This window comes from Carex rostrata, chromosome 12 (assembly GCF_964058835.1).
Source record: "Carex rostrata chromosome 12, lpCarRost1.2, whole genome shotgun sequence".
In the NCBI taxonomy this organism is placed as follows: Eukaryota; Viridiplantae; Streptophyta; class Magnoliopsida; order Poales; family Cyperaceae; genus Carex; species Carex rostrata.
In genome coordinates this window covers 2,542,964-2,561,834 of record NC_135929.1, presented here as the reverse complement: position 1 = coordinate 2,561,834, position 18,871 = coordinate 2,542,964, and the positions used below count along the sequence as shown (strand labels likewise).

The window sequence follows — 18,871 nt, the reverse complement described above, 5'->3', positions numbered from 1 at the left end:
GGCTTTGTTTAAAAAAAACGAAAAAAAAAACATAGCATGAACTATTATATTATATTTACCATGCGGCAAAACAAAAACGGTGTTAACTATTTACCCTCACAAAATCCATTAAACCGACAAATAAAAGATCTCAAGAGAGAAAAAAAAAACATGATTCAAAATCGATTAAACAGACACTACTATAGTACTGTTGAGAACTTTACATGCATCACTGATCACTATGAACTTCTGAACTCTGAATACTGTTGAGAATTATACTGCAAGTATTCTTTTTAATCATGCATTGTTGAGAAGGATACGGTTGAGAATTGTGCATGATTTATGGATCGAGATCAGAATCATTTGATTTAAATCTGCACGTATATTAAAAGACACCGTGCGTTATAGATGCGGACGGTCCTATGAATTAACTCGAATGGTGACACCATTTTTTTTTTTTTATATGTAAAAATATTTGTAGGTGTGAAATAAGTGGAGCAAATTTCTTACTCTACCTGTAAGATGTTAAATGAGAAATAAATTTTAAAGAGTAACATCTGATATCCGAAGTAAGTCATTTCATTTTTACAAACGAAGTAACTTTATTTCACATTTACTCTACATGAATATCTCATCGTTAGAATAATATTGATTTTTTAATTTTTTTTCTCTTTATAGTTACTCCACTAAATATAATTAACTTAATCCAATTTAATCTAAAGTAAGAAGAATCTAATTTGAAATAACTTTAACATGAAGGCATGTGTAGATTTGAAGGTATATCAATTTTGAATTTGATTATGGTGACGAATAAGTATATATTTTCGATCGAAAGATTAGTGAAATGCACATGCACTTACATATGTCATATGACTACATGAGTAAAGCTAGTTGAGTACAACTACAAAAACGATCAAATTAATTTTAATTAATGAATCCAAGTTGTTACTACCGATTTATTTCGGAAATGATGCACATACAAGTATTTTTTTTAATTATAAAATTTATTAAGTACAAAATTATGTGTTAAAAAATAATGAAAAATAAATGTATTAAAATAATTTGCTAACTTTTTTTGCCGCTTGACTTTATATCAGATAAATTAAAAAAAAAATCAAATCTATACATATACACACATAATTTGTGAAGTAGATCGATTTCAACGATTTAAATTCGTCATACAGAGTTGCGCTCGCAAGTCTTCTTAACAAACATAACACACTAACTTTATATTATAGTATATTTAAATACAATAACACAATATAATATAATATAATTAATTAATTAGTAATAAGGGTAAATGGGTAATTTTAACTTCTAAACAGGGTTCAAAGCAAGCAGAGAGCATTCGGATAATCGGATCTGTCGTCGGTGATCTTTCGGACATTTATATTACTGACCGGTTGGCCCCACGTAAATAATTAGTGGGTCCCTGTCACCTTCCGACTCGGAAGCGTATCGGAAGCGCTAGGGTTTACCCTCAAATCGAAGAACTCAAGAAGACACAGCGCCTCTGAATCTGAGGGAGAGAGGGAGAGAGGGAGAGAGCTAATAACACAAACAAATAGCTTGAGGAAGACGAAGGAAGGAGACAGAAGAGATGGGAGAAAGAAAGGTGCTCAACAAATACTACCCGCCGGATTTTGATCCGGCGAAGATCCCACGGCGGAGGCAGCCAAAGAACCAGCAGATGAAAGTGCGCATGATGCTTCCCATGAGCATTCGCTGTGGCACTTGTGGCAATTATATCTACAAAGGCACCAAGTTCAATTCCCGCAAGGAAGACGTCGTAGGCGAGGTTGGTTTCTTTGCTTCTTAGTTCTTCCCTTTCTCGCTTTTTTCCCCCTATTCTGATAAAAAAAACCCTGCATTTTTTATCTTAATTTGTGTAAAAACGGACAAATTATGTTCACTTAAGTTTTAATTTTAAATGCGTTCCTATCTTACCCTAGTTCTTGTCCTGAACAAGACAATTAACACTTGAACTTTATGCTAATTCGCATGCCATTTGATTTGTTATGCCCTGAATTAGACCAACAGCTTCTACCAGCACACTATTTAATCGGCCCAAAGAAGATGTAGTTCAGTAGTATTCTATGGGCTAGTTTCAATTTTGAGTCTCTGCTTGATTATAATTTGATTAATGTGGGGAATTACCTGCAAATTGTATGAGCTGATTATAAAGGCACACTTAAAGCTTAAGCTATGGAACATTCAGCCAGTCACTGGCTTGAATATAATTTCACTGGTTTTACTCTTTCAGAGCATAGGCAGATTCACATATATAGAACAGAAATAAATTTTTCTCCAGAACTTGTATGCCATATTCTATGCATTATAAGAAAAAAATTGCTGTAGGTAAAACTAAATTAATCCCCAAATTTGTTTAAAAAAAATTCTATGAGTAACACCATTCTATTCTCAAGCAAAAACAAAGAATATATTATTGACCCCCATAGTTCACTATTCCGTCGCCACCCCTTATTCAGAGCATACTGCTTTCATTATCTTTAGTTACGTACTTAAATATTAATTGATCATTCTTAAAACTTGAACATGACGCCCTCGAAAATATTGTTGATAACAGTATGCCATGTTGGTCTTATTCATGGTAAAATGGAACTAAATTTGGTTACTGAGCTGTTATTGGTCTTTATAATTCCTAGTTATAGTAGGTACTTCTAAATTCTGGAGAGTAATGCACACATACATCGTGTCTTTAATTTTCAGCACCTTCTGCTTACCACTGAGCTTTCCTCTTCAATGTGTTTTGCAAATTCTTTTGTTGTTAATTCTGTAACCATCATATAAAACATTTTTTTTTGAATTGCAGACATACCTGGGAATTCAAATATTTCGGTTCTATTTCAAATGCACAAAGTGCTCGGCTGAGATCACATTCAAGACAGATCCGCAAAACTCAGATTACACTGTGGAATCAGGTGCATCTCGCAATTTCGAGCCTTGGCGTGACAAAGATGAATTAGCAGAAAACGAAAAACGTAAGAGAGATGCAGAAGAAATGGGAGATGCAATGAAATCGCTAGAAAACAAAGCTCTCGATTCGAAAAAAGATATGGATATACTTGCAGCTTTAGAAGAAATGAGGTCTATGAAGGTTAGTCGGTGTTTCTTGTCTTCTTTTGTCTAAAATAAACTGTGTTGGATTTTAAAAAATAACTATTTTGGATTTGTTTAATTCATTTTTCATCTTTTGTTCTTTTGGGGGTGATGTACAGTCAAGGCATGCGACTGTGAGCTTTGAGGATATGTTGGAGACTTTGAAACGCTCTTCTCAGCAAAAGGTTTGTTTAAGTATTTTTTTCTTGTCTTGACATCTCAATTTTCTTTTAAGCACAAGTAATAATCTTTTTTTTTTTTTTTTCAACACATTCTCTCCTTGACAGGAGGAAAGTGCAATTGAAGAGTTGGATGAACAAGACGAGGCCTTAATTAAATCCATTGTTTTCCAAGTAAGGATTTTTTTTTTCCAGCATTCTTTATTCTACTTCTTTATGTTTCTTTATTTAGTTATTTTATGCTTCTAATAAAATTTGCACTTATTGTAGAACTCAAAGGACTATGTCAGACGGATCGAGGATGATGATGATGATGATGAAGATCTTGACACTGAAGCGGGACCCTCGTCTTCTACTTTACCAATGAAGGTAGGCATTGTTTTCAAGTTGTTTCCATACAGTTTGTATCGGTTAAGTTGTTTGGTTATCACCAGTGGGCGGAACCAGAAAATTGAGATAGGTGGTGCTGGATAAATAAGTGTTCTGTAATTTCACTTTATGACGGGGCTTAATAGTATAATTTTTTGTAAAAATTTAAAAGACAAAACTGATTTTTTTTCTTCGTGGGGGGTGCTTAGCATCCCTTCCCTTCCACATGCCTCCGCCCCTGGTTATCACACAAGTTGTACGATGAGAACTTTATAAATCAAATCTACTGCACTAGCTCTTTTTTGTTGTTGTGTACAGCAACTACAGTTTATAATTATATCTACCTTCAATGCAGTCAAAAAGCCCCTCCCTTGGTAATCCAACTGATGCTTTAACAAAAGCAAGTACTTCTGACAGCTCAAAGGGCGCAGCAGGTATGTTCATATTTCATCTTATTATCCATCTTTCTCATTCTTTGGTTTCCTGCTTATAGCAAAGGGCCTCTTGTGTATAGGTACCCGCTATTAATATATATTTAATGAAGGAACTCTTGGTTTTTGTATTTGCAATAAGTGCTACTTTAGATGGACAACAAAATAGGACTTGGGAGTAGCGTAAATTTAGAGAGAACCATTTTTATCAGTTAGTGTATCAGAAATCAATTCGCATAAATCAAATTAGGAGCAAGGAGTTATTTTAGTTGTTAGAGCACTGTGATAGTTCACATATTAGTTATGGTGCCTTTTGCAAATACCACAAATCTTGATTGTATTTTTGCACATATTATTTCTTTAGTACTCGGTGTGAACTGCTAAAATTCCTCGTAAACCCTGCTAATGCAGCAACAGCATCTCAATTGCAGTACCAGTTAGGTCATTATCACTTCAACACTGGTTTTATAATTTGTACTCGCACTGGGTTGTGATCCAAAAGCTACCATTTCTCATGGTTAAGCACTGTATTGTAGGAACTCGATCCGGCTCTACCTTGATTATGCCGAAATTCGTAATGAAGCCAAAGACAACAGCTGACAACTCTTCTAAAAGAATGTGCTTGGGTCCTGCACCAAGCAACCAATCAGAAATCAAGGTGGAGACTGGAAGCAGGAAGCACGAAGAAGAGAACAACAATACTGCACCAAATGGCCTCCAGGCACTTTGTGCCACTTATGATTCTGACAAGAGTGAGTAAATCAAGCAACTGTTATATCTATATGATTTTGAAGGAAAATCATAATTTCATCATATTTTAGCGGGGAGATGAGATCAGATTAGATGCATTCACAAGTGTAATTATTTTCATGCAAAGTATGAATTGATGATCCAATCTTTTGTAATTAAATTTCCTCTGTAGTGAATAAATCAAGAATTATTATATTTTCAGTGAAGTAGTGAGATAATCCTGTATTTTTCTTTCCTGATCACAAAAACCTTTGATTGATAATGAAATTGATTTTTTGCTATCCCTATTATGTACTTCTAATGCTTATACTATGTAATATGACCGTATACTGCATATCCATACTGCCTTTGCTCAAAAAGCCACGGTAACGCAATTGCTAGTGTCAGACTGTCAGGTAATTTATCTTTTTTCATTCATAAAATTTACTTTTCTTATTGTAGTCTTTTTGATGTTGTTTGTCAATAATTTTAGAGGGATTCCCAAATCTTCGTCAATTAAGATGTCTCTCTGTTATTTAAATTGATCATCAATTGATTTTTCAAAACATTTCTGCAATTTTATAGAAATTGCAGGTTTATATTTTAGCGAGGTTAAAAAGGAAAAACCAATGCAAGACGCCGGATATAAGAAAATCAGACCAGTTCCCTTAGTAGTTTCCTGAGATATTGCTCTGTCCAAGCAATTCTCTTTACACCCTGTTTGGATGGAGCAAAAGAAGGAAGGGGAGGTGAAGAATAGAAGGGAATTGAATGGAATAGAAATGATGATCAACATATTTAACATCTTCGTGTTTTGATAACTAATGTGAGAAAATAAATTTATCTTTCCTTTCTGTTTTATTTCTTATTTGGTTGATTAAAATTTAGAAGATTAATAAGAAATTCGGTGGTTGTTGTAGGTTTTTGCTAAAAAACTTGGATGTGAATTACATTGGTAAGATATGGTTGGACATTTGTATTATTTTTTTTTAAAATATTTGCTACAAAATTTCTTTTCATCCGTTACACTCCAAATCGGAAGGAAACCGATTATATTGATTACAATGATACAAGGTTAAATCTTTCACCTCCGACATAATTTTGTCAATCAAACGAGATTTGATGAAAAGTTTTATTTTCTTCCCATTCTCTGCCTTCCTCTACTCTCCATCCAAAACAAGGTGTTATTAAATAACACAATGATAACTTCACATTAAAACGCATCTTTTCCCAATTTTTTTTTTTCCTGAATTCATTTTAAAAACTCGTAATCAAGCAAGGAAAGAAGTTTTATTTGCGCTCCGCTCAGCGCCTCCTGAAATAGTCCATTGAAAAATCTTATATATGATATGAAAAATGGATGAAATCTAAGTTTTAAGTTTGCTCCGTTGATTATGCCGAAATTCGTAATGAAGCCAAAGACAACAGCTGGCAACTCTTCTAAAAGAATGTGTTTGCGTCCTGCACCAAGCAACCAATCAGAAACTAAGGTTTATATTTTAGCGAGGTTAAAAAAAGAAAAAAACAATGCAAGACGCCAGAGATCAGAAAATCAGATCAATTCCCTTAGTAGTTTCCTGAGATATTGCTCTGTCCGTGGATTTGTAGTCTAGCAATTCTCTTTGCATTGGTAAATTAGACAATGATAACTTCACATTAAAACGCATCTTTTCCCGAATTCATTTTGAAAGCTCGTAATCAAGCAAGGAAAGAAGTTTTATTTGCGCTTTGCTCAGCACCTCTTGAAATAGTGCATTTAAAAAATCTTATATATGATATCAAAAATGGATGAAATCTAAGTTTCATGAATGATCTGCCTTAATGTTTCAAAAAGGGTCAGATGTTCTTTCTTTTTTGTTAGAGCCCCATAGAAGGCATTGTTGAATCTTATATATGATATCAAATATGTCTCCTACAATGCAACCCCATCAGTAACCTATTAGTTTGCACATAAATGCTACCAAAAAAGATATATTTACTGCAGATACATTTTTAATTATTTACTGCATCTTTCCCTTGACTGTTCTGTTGAGTCAATCAGACTCAAAATTAGTTTCTGTTTGTCTTTTTTTTTAAATTTTTTTCCCTTTCAATCATAAATGAGTGCAGGGTAGGTCCGACGGTCATCAAATGTATTTTTAGTTTTTATGGGCACCGGAACCATCCGATGGGCTTTATAATTTGTGCATACAGATCTTAAAGCGCATTGAAGAGCTCCGGTGCCTATCGAACCCAAAAATACATCCGATGCCCATTAGACCTACTATTCGCTCGCCATACAAAGAAAAAGAGTGGCATTTTACGTTTATTTTAAGACAATTAAATACCTAATCCTTTTACAAATGTGTACACCCCTGCATGTACAACCTATACAGCACCAAATAATCCTTAAAATAAACAATATAAACGGCTTACAAACAGAGAGAAGGGCAGAAAAAAAAAAAAACTCCTCCAGCTAGCTTAGGATAGTTGGTGGGACCTTTACAAACTCCAACAGCGAGAAGTGCATCCCGTACTAGCTCTTCCTTCTTAAGACCGTTGGGACACCATAACATACTGGAGCTGCCCCAGTTAGCATATCCAACTTGCATTCTTCCCTGGCCTTGCCTATGCTAGATGCTATTTGTCTGGTGGCACACCCCTTACACCACCTCCTATAGCTACCATGACCATTCGCTTGTGTCTTCCTTCCTCTTCCTCTTCTAGGCTCCTCAATTATAGCACAGGCGGAGCAACTCACAGCTCGTACCTCAGCTTCGCTCTGGAGCCATGAATTGACAACTCCCTTGCTGAATTTGTCAATGTCTCTGTCCGTGATGTCCCACAAATTGGCAATCACGGCCGGGGACCCTGCAAAGAGGTATGAGAGAGGAGTGCCTTGAGGGGCGTAACTCCCTTTACATGTGAGTACGCCACTGCTACATCCCATCAGGAGAGCTGCTGCATGGATCTCCAGCTTTTCAATCTCATGTCTGGGGATGTATTGTGTCCCTGAGACGAGCATTCACAAAGGCACATTTTGTTCGTTAGTTTTACTTCATGAAATTAAGTCTCCTAAATAATTGCAAATATAAGGGAATAGACCAATATGGACTAACCACTTCCATGGCCGAAGTAAAAGAACATGTCATGATTCCTTAAGACCAAAGCCAATTCTTCACTCGTTTGGGCAACTCTGGTCTTTCCCTGTTTACAATTCCACAAAAGGGTCACATCAAACCCAAATGAAAATAATATAGCAAAATAGCTGACAAAGGGAAGCTTTAACAGTAAAGTCAGAGTTGCCGATCAAAGAATGTTTTAGCTACCTCGAAGTTGAGTCCTTCTAACCACAGCTTCAAGTCGTCCTCAGTGTCCTTGAGATCCCCACTAGGGTTTAGTAAGTAATACGTGTCAAAGGGATCCACCTTGGGAAAGTAAGAATTACTGAATAGAAGTTCTTCCCTTTCTTTCTCTCTGTGTCTCTGGTAATTTCTATCCAGGGTTAGGAAGATGCTGCCCATTGATGGCATTCGGTACACCTCCTGCCTCCTCAACCCAGGTATACTCTCCCAAGGCAACATCTGCATGAAAATGAGATTATATTACTGAAAGAACATCAAGTTTAACTGGTATTACCGAGTCAAATTCTGACCTGCACATCGGTATCCAGCACAAAAATCACTGGCTCTCTATTAACTGGCACGGGCCCACAGAATGCATCTTGTAATACTTTATCAATGGAATCTGGTATTTTAGAACCTAAACCACGAGATGCTGAGAAGGCCCTAAATCTATCTTCCCCAGAAAACCCTCCATGGCCAAAGGATTCTCCATATGAGATCAGCTGGGAAAAGCACGCTTTGGCATCCACCAATGACTCACTGCCACCTAGGATAGCTCTTACCAAGCTAGGATTCACCTCTGAGCTGATCAGTGGCTCTAGATGATTTATTAAGGTAGGGACTAATAATTCTTTATTTTGGTCATTTATTGGATATCCCCTCAGCAAGCAGCTCCATGGACCAAACCATGATTCATCAATATTTCTGATAAAGGTAAAATACAAAAAGTAAGTTCTAGAAAAAAAAAAACAGTCAACGAAAATTGAGAACAAAATAATTAATTCAAAAAAAGATTGACAATCCTACCGAAGCAAGGAACCTAGACGATTGTTGATCTCTGTTCTCCATTCCCAAAAATTTTGCTTAACAGTCTCATGGGATGAAAGCAGATTTTCTTTCATAAGCAACTTAAATGATGGGGCAACATGGTCCAGTACAGTGTGGCCCCACGGGCACTGCCATTCTTTGGCCTGTTGTATGTTGCCCGTCTGTTTGCAAGTTTTTATATCGTGTTTCACTGTCAAAAGATCACCACGGTACAGTAAGCAAAAGACAACAGATTTCAGAAAACTAAAAAGCGAGAAATGGTGAAATGCATGATTACCTTCTCTAATTTTATCAGCAGGCAAAAGCATGGTAATTGGTCGGTTTGTTGAGTCGATTTTTGAGAGCATAACCCAAGCAGGACAGAATGAGGGAAGAATCAGAGTTTCTTCAAGTAGGCTTGCATAATCACCACCAATCATACTGATGCATATGATAGGAACATCAGGTAGTTTTTTAAAGAAGCATCCAACATGCTCTTCAAGCTGGCTGAAGTTTTCAAACGGAAATCTGAAAGGGAGCATCAAAATCCAAAATTAAAACAAAATAAAATAAGAGGGATATGAGTTCACTAAGCATCCCATTATCTTATAATCATCATATCGGTTTCCGATCCTGTTTGTTACAGGACTATTGATTTACTGTTCCATGATTAACATATTAGTACTTGTGAAAAAAATTATCGTCTTGCATACCACACATGCATGTATAACTATACATAATTCCTATCTATAAGAGCAAGCATAATTATGTCTGCTTAAGAATACAACTATGGATATTCATGCTAATTAGGTCCTTATAGGGTCGGGTGTGCTTCATATTGGTTCATGCCCAAAACGAATGATAGAAGCTACTGACTATTATCATAGGACTTGTGAGAAGATAGCGCAATGAGAAAGTAGTACAAGTTTCAATTAGATCTTTCAAGTTTTGAACTACCTCAAAATCTTAATATTATTACTGTATGCCTCATCCTTTGCTCCAGCCATGACCTGATAGCATGACGATAGATAGTTAATGGTACAGCAATATTTGGAAAAGAAACAAACTAAAGAATCAAAGAAACAGTGAGAATCTAACATTTGGAGGAATTTTGTTAATTGCACACTGGTAAAGGGTGTCCAAAGAAGTGCTGATAGAGGCTTGATGAAAGTAAGAGGTCCAATGGTTGAGCGAGAGAGATTTGTCAAGATGTAAAGGCAAAGGTATAGAGCGATCCACAGTTGAAAGTATCAAGGTTGATGCAAGGAGCCTGCTCACCTGTAATGGGTCAATCTCAAAATATTTAGTGCAGAAATATAATGAAAAATTGGCAGAGCATAAATAAAAAAGCAAGCTAATAGGACCTTTTGCAAAAGCAAGGGAAACTCTCGAGATAATATGAAGGCTCTCAACAACCAAGTCAGTACATCTTGCATCTGGAAATTTGCAAGGGTACAGCATGCATCCCTGTTCATTACAAAAAATAAACCAGTAACAAAATAAATCGCCACCAAGTATAATCAAAACAGCGAAGAAATAATGAAATAAAATTTCAGATTCCTAGATCAACAAACCTGTATTGATCAGAAAGACAGTACTTCAACATAAAGAGGCTCATGTTATACAAAATCAGTGCACGGTTGATAGAGAGAGCCTTCCATTGCTCATCTTCTATCAATTCCATTAGTTGACGCGCATGAACTTCTGAGGAGTCAGCTCCAGGAGATCTAGAAAACAAAAGAAGGAGGCACTTCCTATATAGACTGTGTACCTCATGCACGTTAGATTTCACACCTTGAGCCCCAGACATTCTTGCTGTTTAAGAACCCAAATGTGTCAATAATATGTTATATATAAAATAAAATAATGCATACAAAATTGTAAGAGTTAATTAAAAAGAAAAAGGTTTTCAGCCTCTGTAAAGAAAACAAATTGCTGTGACTGCACATTCTAAAAAGAAATACCAAGTTTGCTCCTACCCTTCAAATTATTTTTATTTATTTCAGAAGTTCACATAAAAATAGAAGAACATACCGATTTTCAGTTGCAACAAGAGAAGAAAACTACTGCGCCGAAACTCGACCCCAAGATGTAACAATTTTGTCAGAGATCCAGAATCAAGAGTTCTGTTCATTAGACAGGCCCAACACATTCTTTTATAAGATGTAACATCTCCATTACATTTCGAGCTAGGTTTCTTTCCCATCTTATTCGAATTATTGAATTCAATTGCAGGTTTCTCTTTTGTTTCAGTAACAGTGGATGTTTTGCAAGACCTAGCCCTGGTTGTTCGCGTCGGCTTTTTGGTGTCTGAATTAAGATCCTTTAAAGTGGCTTTGTGGTTTCTAGAAGCTTTCTTATTAAAATCTGATTCTGCTGGCTGTTTCAAAAGCATACAGAATTTGCATGTGGAATTCAGTTGCTCGTTTGTTTCAGCTTCTTCCATTTTGGAAAATTCTAATTTGTCGTGATCAAGCTTATCAAAAGCTGACTGGTACGTGCATAAAGCGTCTTCTTGGGTATGTAGAGACCTGTTTTGAAAGCTGTTTTTGAAACGGCTATGTAATAGATCTCCCAATTGAAGATTGACTGTGGTTTCCAGAAACATTTTGCAGTTTCCACAAGAAAGTGCTGGTTTACTCTTTTGAAGAAGCTTTTGGGCACTTTTTAGTTCACTGTCAGCTATGTCCCATAGTTGCCACTTACGATATAGTTGACCTGAAACAGAATTGAATTATTCTTCTTCTTTGCAAGAAAAATTGAATCTAGTTGAACTTGACCTTCACAATGGCATTTGGCACAACAAATAAAATTAAGCACCCAAATTAGTTCAGCTGTGAGTCAATTGCTAATCAAGGAAGTGATCATATTTTCTTTACCTAAAGATGAAGCAAAAATTATTTCAAAAGAATGCAACACTTGAAGATGGGATATCTCTTTTCCTGTCCGAAACATAAATTCAGCTTCAGCACCATTGCCAATTGATTCATAGATACTCCCCACCTGGGCATAACCAAAAATGAGACAAAGCTATCGAAACAAAAAAATAATAAAATGAACAATAGAAACAAAATGTAGCGTACCTGAAAAGTGCTTTCAAGGTAGCATCTGAGAACAATCCAAGGGGAGAGAAAGGAATCCACGATGATGTGTGCCCTAGTAAAATCAGGCCACGTCTCAGTTGCTACTGAATCCCGTGTTTGGAGATGTACATCATATGGATTTTTGTGAAAATACATGAACTTTCTATGTAGGAGCTTTGTGCGCAGATTGAAGGCCTCTTTTGCACAAGACAGAGCCTGAAAGTAAGTTCAAACAAATTTTTTCAAGTGCTTTTTCATAAGGACAAAATTACATAGGAGGTAGGTACAATGGAGATCTGTAAAAATTACCTCAAACAGTTTTCCTTCTGACAAAAACCTCTGTGATAAATCATAGTACAAATAACCAGCAATAAATGCCGAGCGGCTTGATGGTTTAGGCTACATATTCAATTATAGAAACATCAGGTTAGCAAAAGATAGGAATATGAAATTGAAGTACAAATCTAGCTTCCCACTGAGCTTACATCAGAAATTAGAGATGAGGCTATTTGTTTAATTTCCTTGATTCCAAGTTTGCACTGTAATGATTTTTCAAATCCTTTTTCATTCACTTCTGGGAAAACTAGGCAATTCAGCAACATGCTCTGAGCAAACATGCTTAGGGATGGGTTATGACCCTCTAAACAACTGGCCCAAAACTTCGTAAGATGAGCGCTGGCATCACAGTTCTGTAGTGCATCGGAAATAAGCTCCAAATCCATTTGGACACCACAATTGGTATGCCCAAGCCGTCTGTCACTAAATAGCAAGGCAAATAATTTCTCAACTGGGATACTTTCATGTTTGAATGTCTTCGCCATCAACTTGCATATGCGAGAGTGATGCTTGTAGCAACCCTGAGAATAATAGAAAATAACAAAGGAAATGTTGTGAACCATGGTATTTGTATACTTAAACCTGAAAATTTTCTGCTAAACCTATTGCATGAAAGAAAGAGATGAATAAAATGTTCCACCTTAATGGATAATAAATCAATCAAAGAACAAAGCATTGGAACCATGTTTGTCACCACCAGCTCGAAACCACCATCACTGCAAGTGTAATTCTCAATATCTATTCTTAACCACAAATCAAGAGCAGAATCAATCTCTCCCAAGATCACCTGTGCAAAAATAAAAATTGTCCTTAATATCACACAATTGGAAAAAAAAGAAAAAGAGCAAGTGCATAAAGTGTGTTCAAGCTTAAATGACCCACCGAAACAATAAAATGTATAGGCAATTAATTTCCGGTATTAACAAATAATAGAGGCTCCAAAATGAGTAATCCTTATCTTACCTCAAAGTCAAGTTTGTCTTCTTGGGCACACTGTGCATGCAAACAATAAGCAGTTGCTAGTTGATGATATGCCAGAGCTTGACCGTTACAAGAATCTGATTTTGCATCTCTCTGTCAGATAAAAACAATTCCAGAGGGTCAGAATATTATAAGAAAAAGACTATCTGTGAGAAGATTATAATCTCTTTTTTCATCACATCAAATTAGTGTAAAAGCTTTGTTCAACAGAAGTTCCAATGACAAAGGAAAGAAGCAAGAGTGACTCACAAGTAAAGAAATGGCTTCAAAGAGGCAATCCAGAGAGCCTTTCAAGCTATCAACTCCACTAGCTCGTAAATATCTTGCTTTCGCAATCAGAATTCTTGATCTTTCCAGAAAAGAATCCTTTTCACTGTATAGATCCTCTAAGAGAACTTTAATGACCTTTCCTTGCATAATTTTGCATAAATTTGGGTACCGACTTTCCAGTTGTTGATACACCAGGAGCTCCTACAGAAGTAGCAAGATAGTAGTTCTTGTATGAGAAAGTTCTTTTAGGCTTAGAGAAGTAATAAGGTATTAAATTTTTAAAGAAAAAACGACATCAACCTTCTCTATAATTCTTCCCAGAGACATCCTCGAGAAATTTTGTTTGTCCTTTTTCTTCATAAGCAAATGGTACAGAAAAGGAGCATCATATTTCTTGTCAGCATCATTGTATTCTTTGCATAACACCTACAAGTCTCAAGAGAGATTAGTTATCACAACTGTCTAGAAAAACAGAAATGGGTTTTTCACATGCAAGTTAGATCTGTACCTTGACCCATTCTTTGACCAAGGAAAAGGAGTTGCTTTGGATCCTGTGCAAATCGTCAACAAGGGACATCTCAAACAAGGTGCGAACAGTGATATCAGCAATACTGGTAATGTCGCCAGGATGGCATTCATGGAAAAGAAGGATTATTGACCCAATTCTTTTATACCCATCTGATACTGTTTCGTTGATATTCTTCAGGCTATCATTTGAAATATCACTCGACTTAACTGAGTAGTTATGGCAAATTCGCCTCAAGTTTGCCAATACAGCTTCACAATACAGCTTCAATGCTACTGATACTGGTGCCTAGAAAAAGAGGTAAAAAGGATCTCAAGGTAATAAATGTGAAGTTAAGTAAAGTGACAAAGCAGTGCCATATTATTGTAGAAACAGCAAACAGCACCCAGATTGCTCTAAGCCTTGTTATTAAGAGTGTTAACTTTAAAAAGTATCATACTGCAAAAAATTAGGTTTCAGACCCTCAGAAAAACATAAAGAGAAATTTTTTAATACCTGTTTTACATGACTTCGAATCTGGTACAATGTTTGCCCTGTATTAGAAAGCGAGGAAACAAAATACTTGAGCTCTGTCGGTGAGACCCACTCGCTTGATAGTACTATACTAATGGAGTCGGAACACATCTGGAGTAGAAAAAGGAAAGACCTTAGCAATAGATTACAGCAGACAATTTCACAATTGACAGTTCATTGAGGCAAAGTTGTAGTACAATAATTTCTGGCTCTATACTGCAGGACCTCTAATCTGCATCGGATATGGATTATGGGATAAGAAATAATAAATATAATCACCTCATATGGTACGGCAGAGAAGAAGCAAATTCTGAACCCAGAAACTAATGATTCCAGCAGCAGTTTACGTTTTCTATCTGTTCTTTCTTTATCTATGTCGTTCTTGGTAGTAGCCCTGGCAAATTGAAGGGCAACATTAGTAGCGAAGATAAAAATAATCATATATTGTTCTCAAAGTGGCTATTATATCTAAGATGATGTACATTAAATACCATTATTGATGAGTACTTGAGTAGCATAATGATGTCCAATCATACAGGTGCACTACTATATTATCATTCAACTAGTACTGGTCATGACTCATGACAAACTGTTGACAAAGGGTAGCAATTTCAACCTCCTAGGTTCAATATACTGCGGAGATAGCCACTCTGTGGAACCTCAGGTGAAGGAAAAAGCTAGATGAACTAGAAGATACCAAACCCACAGATCAAACAGGCAAACCACAAAAAAAGGTAAAATGCGAGAAAGAAAACAGTATAAAACCGATAACTTGGCTCTTAAAAACTACAATTGAGATACATTAATGCAAGTAAAACAGCACCCCTTAATCTTACCTAAAGGCATTAATGGTAAAACTGCAGAATTCCTGTAGCACTTTGAAAATGTTACTCCAATTAGAAGAATTGGGGAAATCTTTTCCCTCAGAACAGAAGCGCCTCCATCCAGTCTTCGCACAAGGTAGCAACACCTGACACAAAAACTCGAGCGCATCCAAATATGCTAAGAACAATCCTGAAGCATTTCCATAGCCCCCTTTCTTCTCAGAAAAATAACTTGAAAGTGTTTCTACTGATGCTAATAGGCTTTGAAGTTCTTTTTGGCTGCTGAGGATTGTAGCATTACAAGATAAAGGAGTGTCGTCACCAGTCTGGCTTAATGGAATGGTAGATTTGAAGTATAAAGCAGCAGAGTAGAGAGAGAGAATCAAGCCAACAGGAGGGAAAAGCTGAAAAAAAGCAAAAGGTTTTTCTGTTCAACAAAAATGCAGTATAATGCACATTCACCAATGCTTTCAATCTGAGAAATTAGCAGATACCTTGACAAACTTCTGTACATGATCATTAAGAGTGTCCGAAGCAAGTTTACAAATATTGGGTTGAGCATCATATAAAATATCAGATGTAGATGATAATAAGTCAAGAAAATCCTTCGCACCCTTTGCAACTTGATCCTGACAAGATGGGCGTCATAGAGAAACAAACAAAGGAGATTATGATCTAGATAGAAGCATGGACATAACAAATACAAGAATGTTCAACTAGAAAAAAAGAGGCCTTTAAGAAACTTTTAATATAATATCACAAGCTTGTTGTTAGCAGAAGATGCTCTTCTTACACTCTGAGATAATTGAAAATGATGTACAGGAACAAATCACATTTCAAGTAATTGAAAGAAACATAATGTACCTTGCATTCACATAGAGATAGCTCTAGGGTTATTCTTAGCACGTCAAAGAAGATTGAAGGACCATCATCCCAATTTAGGTCAACCCGAGAACAAATCTTGCTAGCACTCTGAAACCAGTATCAAATATTACAGTTTGTCAAACCAAATTCCCCCAAAAGGGGCCAAATGTGCCAGAGTTACAATGTAGCATCCCTTACCAATTGACAATGATGTACAGGTACAGGTTGACAACACAAAATGCTATAACAGAACCCTAAGATCCTGAAAAGTTGAAGTCAAATTACATATTGGTACAGGTTCTACTTAGGCTTGTATCTCATAATATCATCAGAAGCTGACTGGTATGATATCAGCATGATGAATGCAAATGTTTCAAGGAAATGGACATGGCAAAAGTTATCCTATAAACTTACAATTGTCAACTGATTGAAAGAGCAGCTTGCACACTCCCTTAACATGATTATGCAAAATCTAGTGATAAGGTCACAGTCAAATGATGTACATTCGCTGGTAAGAAAAGCTGCACATGTGTACAATGGTCTCAAAAACCTTAAGCGGTTCCTTTTAGCAGCCTCATGATCCAATAACCTACATAAGATACCATTTTCTAGTTAGAAAAGAAATGGGGGACTTAACAATTTTATCAAATACAGATATGTAAACTTCAGATTAGCACATAATGTGCAGTATAACAAAGCAGGTAGAAAATTGGCATGGGTTGTTGCATCTGCGCTTTTTGATAGATTGAGGCATCCAATTACTGTCTGTGAAGTTAAGCGATAACATCTGCTAACCAATAACTACGTACAAGGTCCAAAGGGGTAAAGTATTGACCTAATTGGACTTCAACCAAATATCCAAAAAAAAAGAAGAAAAAAGAAAGGAAAACTATTGTTTGCTCAGTTCAATCATCTCAGTGGATACCAGAAGAACAGAATGTTCTTCTGCTACTAGCAAAATGATAAAGAGGGGGATAGACTACTTTACCTAATCCAAGGCTGCACTTGCTCGACAAGAGCCAAAATCCTCAAATAAGCCCCTGGCCTTTTTGATTTGCAGTTAAATGCGCAATTGCAGAGAGAAATAGTTATATCTATTATCAAGGTAGTGATCCTTGAATCATCAGTACCAACAATTTTTGGATCAGGGAACAATATCTGTTGTTCAGCACCTTTTCCCTTTCCATTCTTTGATCTGGAGACCTTTCTGACTGGAGCAAGAGCGGATATTAGGTCTTCTAGAAGCATGACCGCCTCAGCTTCAGCTTTTTCGTACTTACCAGTTGTCACCAAGCACCGCACAAAGACACCTCTATGTAAGTGCAGCACATAGGGTTCCCCTTCCAAAACAGGCAACAAGTAACCCAAGCACTCAAGTACGAGCTCGAAGATTTCCAGGAGTTCAGTATCTCGCTCTTCAACATTAGAGGTTTCGCGGAGAAGGGCGGGGAGGAGGTTTAGTGCCTTACAGATAAACGATAGAAACCTTTTGGCGAGGGATCGGGCGGATTTAGAGGATTTCGAATCGGAAAACGGCCGGAGGTAAGAGGAGAAGCGAGAGTGGAGGCCATGGTGGTCGGCGCCTTGCTGGAGGCTCGCAAGAAGAGACGAGGCTGTGGCGTCCATTCTTGCGAGAAGAAGAAATCGATTTTGAAATTTGAAATGAACAACACATCGGCGGTATCTGCTTTAGGAGCCTACTTTGTATCCGGTCCGTCCCGTCTAAAGTGAACAGACGGATATAAATCTATTTATCCGTTAACCAGATCCATCCGATTCTTTATCTAAATCGAATGGAAAGGTTTCTAAAATCAATGAGATAAAAGTGGGCCAAGTCCGGCCCGGCCCAGATTAGAAAATTTTGGAAAAAAAAAATGTCTATGAGATAAAAGCACTAAAGCAGGGACTTGATTGCTACTTGCTAGAGGATTCTAAAATCAATGGAGAATTATGTATTGTGAAGGCTTCTAAAACTAATATAGAACATGCATGATGGGTCATGTTAGGATTTTATAGTGGACCATTGCAAATTAGGATTTTAATGTGCTTGACATCAATAGATAAAATCTGACAAAAAGAAACTGATAAAGAAAAGGTAGGATAGGAGACTCTGCTTGTCATTTTTGTGGTATGCACAAAGGGTTGATAATTTGTTTATGTCATACAAATATGTTTAAAAAGTTTGTTTCTAGATTGAATATTGTCAAGACCTGTTCACATGTGAATGATATAACTGAGTTTGTTTTTACATTAGATACAACATGAAAGCTTTCTCTTGATAGTGAATGCAGTTATTTTAAAGTATATGGAAAATTGGAAACACATAAATGAAATACGTTTCAGTAGCAAGCTGTAGTGATTTTAATTGTATCGCCTATTCAATAATGGTCAAGAATATGAAGATGATGAAATAATAATGATCAGTTTTTAGTTTAGTGTCAAAAGACAACATTTTTCATATGTGAGATCATGAGTTTGAAATCCAACTGAGATTTTTTTCAGGCATTAAATGAAAGCCAAAATATTAGACCTCAATC

The 18,871-nt window shown here is 36.4% G+C and overlaps 2 protein-coding genes across 4 annotated transcripts; one reads left to right on the top strand and one right to left on the bottom strand.

The window, feature by feature from the left end:
* Positions 1-1,430: 1,430 nt before the first annotated feature.
* Positions 1,431-5,109, top strand: LOC144563406 (coiled-coil protein (DUF572)). The gene is made up of 7 exons (XM_078312877.1): positions 1,431-1,777; positions 2,813-3,097; positions 3,219-3,284; positions 3,387-3,452; positions 3,549-3,647; positions 4,003-4,081; positions 4,615-5,109. The coding sequence occupies exons 1-7, from the start codon at positions 1,580-1,582 to the stop codon at positions 4,836-4,838; spliced, it is 1,017 nt and encodes a 338-aa protein (XP_078169003.1). The 5' UTR covers positions 1,431-1,579; the 3' UTR covers positions 4,839-5,109.
* Positions 5,110-7,111: 2,002 nt separating this feature from the next.
* ESP (separase) lies at positions 7,112-18,031 on the bottom strand. 3 transcript variants are annotated; one of them, XM_078312506.1, is made up of 27 exons: positions 17,323-18,027; positions 16,749-16,923; positions 16,335-16,442; positions 15,965-16,099; positions 15,483-15,874; positions 14,926-15,040; positions 14,629-14,757; positions 14,116-14,421; positions 13,908-14,033; positions 13,587-13,808; positions 13,320-13,430; positions 12,997-13,143; positions 12,506-12,877; positions 12,330-12,419; positions 12,021-12,236; positions 11,817-11,940; positions 10,972-11,655; positions 10,512-10,752; positions 10,302-10,404; positions 10,036-10,215; positions 9,895-9,947; positions 9,236-9,465; positions 8,938-9,148; positions 8,442-8,835; positions 8,116-8,370; positions 7,906-7,993; positions 7,112-7,798 (listed from the first exon to the last, which is right to left on the bottom strand). In XM_078312506.1, exons 1-27 carry the CDS (start codon positions 17,958-17,960, stop codon positions 7,323-7,325), a joined length of 6,321 nt encoding a protein of 2,106 aa, XP_078168632.1. In that variant the 5' UTR covers positions 17,961-18,027; the 3' UTR covers positions 7,112-7,322. The 3 variants fall into 3 exon arrangements, 2 of the variants coding, with proteins under 2 accessions (XP_078168632.1, XP_078168633.1); XR_013514265.1 differs by lacking the exon at positions 8,442-8,835 and having other exon boundaries at positions 17,323-18,031; XM_078312507.1 differs by lacking the exon at positions 7,906-7,993 and having other exon boundaries at positions 7,603-7,798; positions 17,323-18,030.
* Between the last annotated feature and the right edge of the window lie 840 nt (positions 18,032-18,871).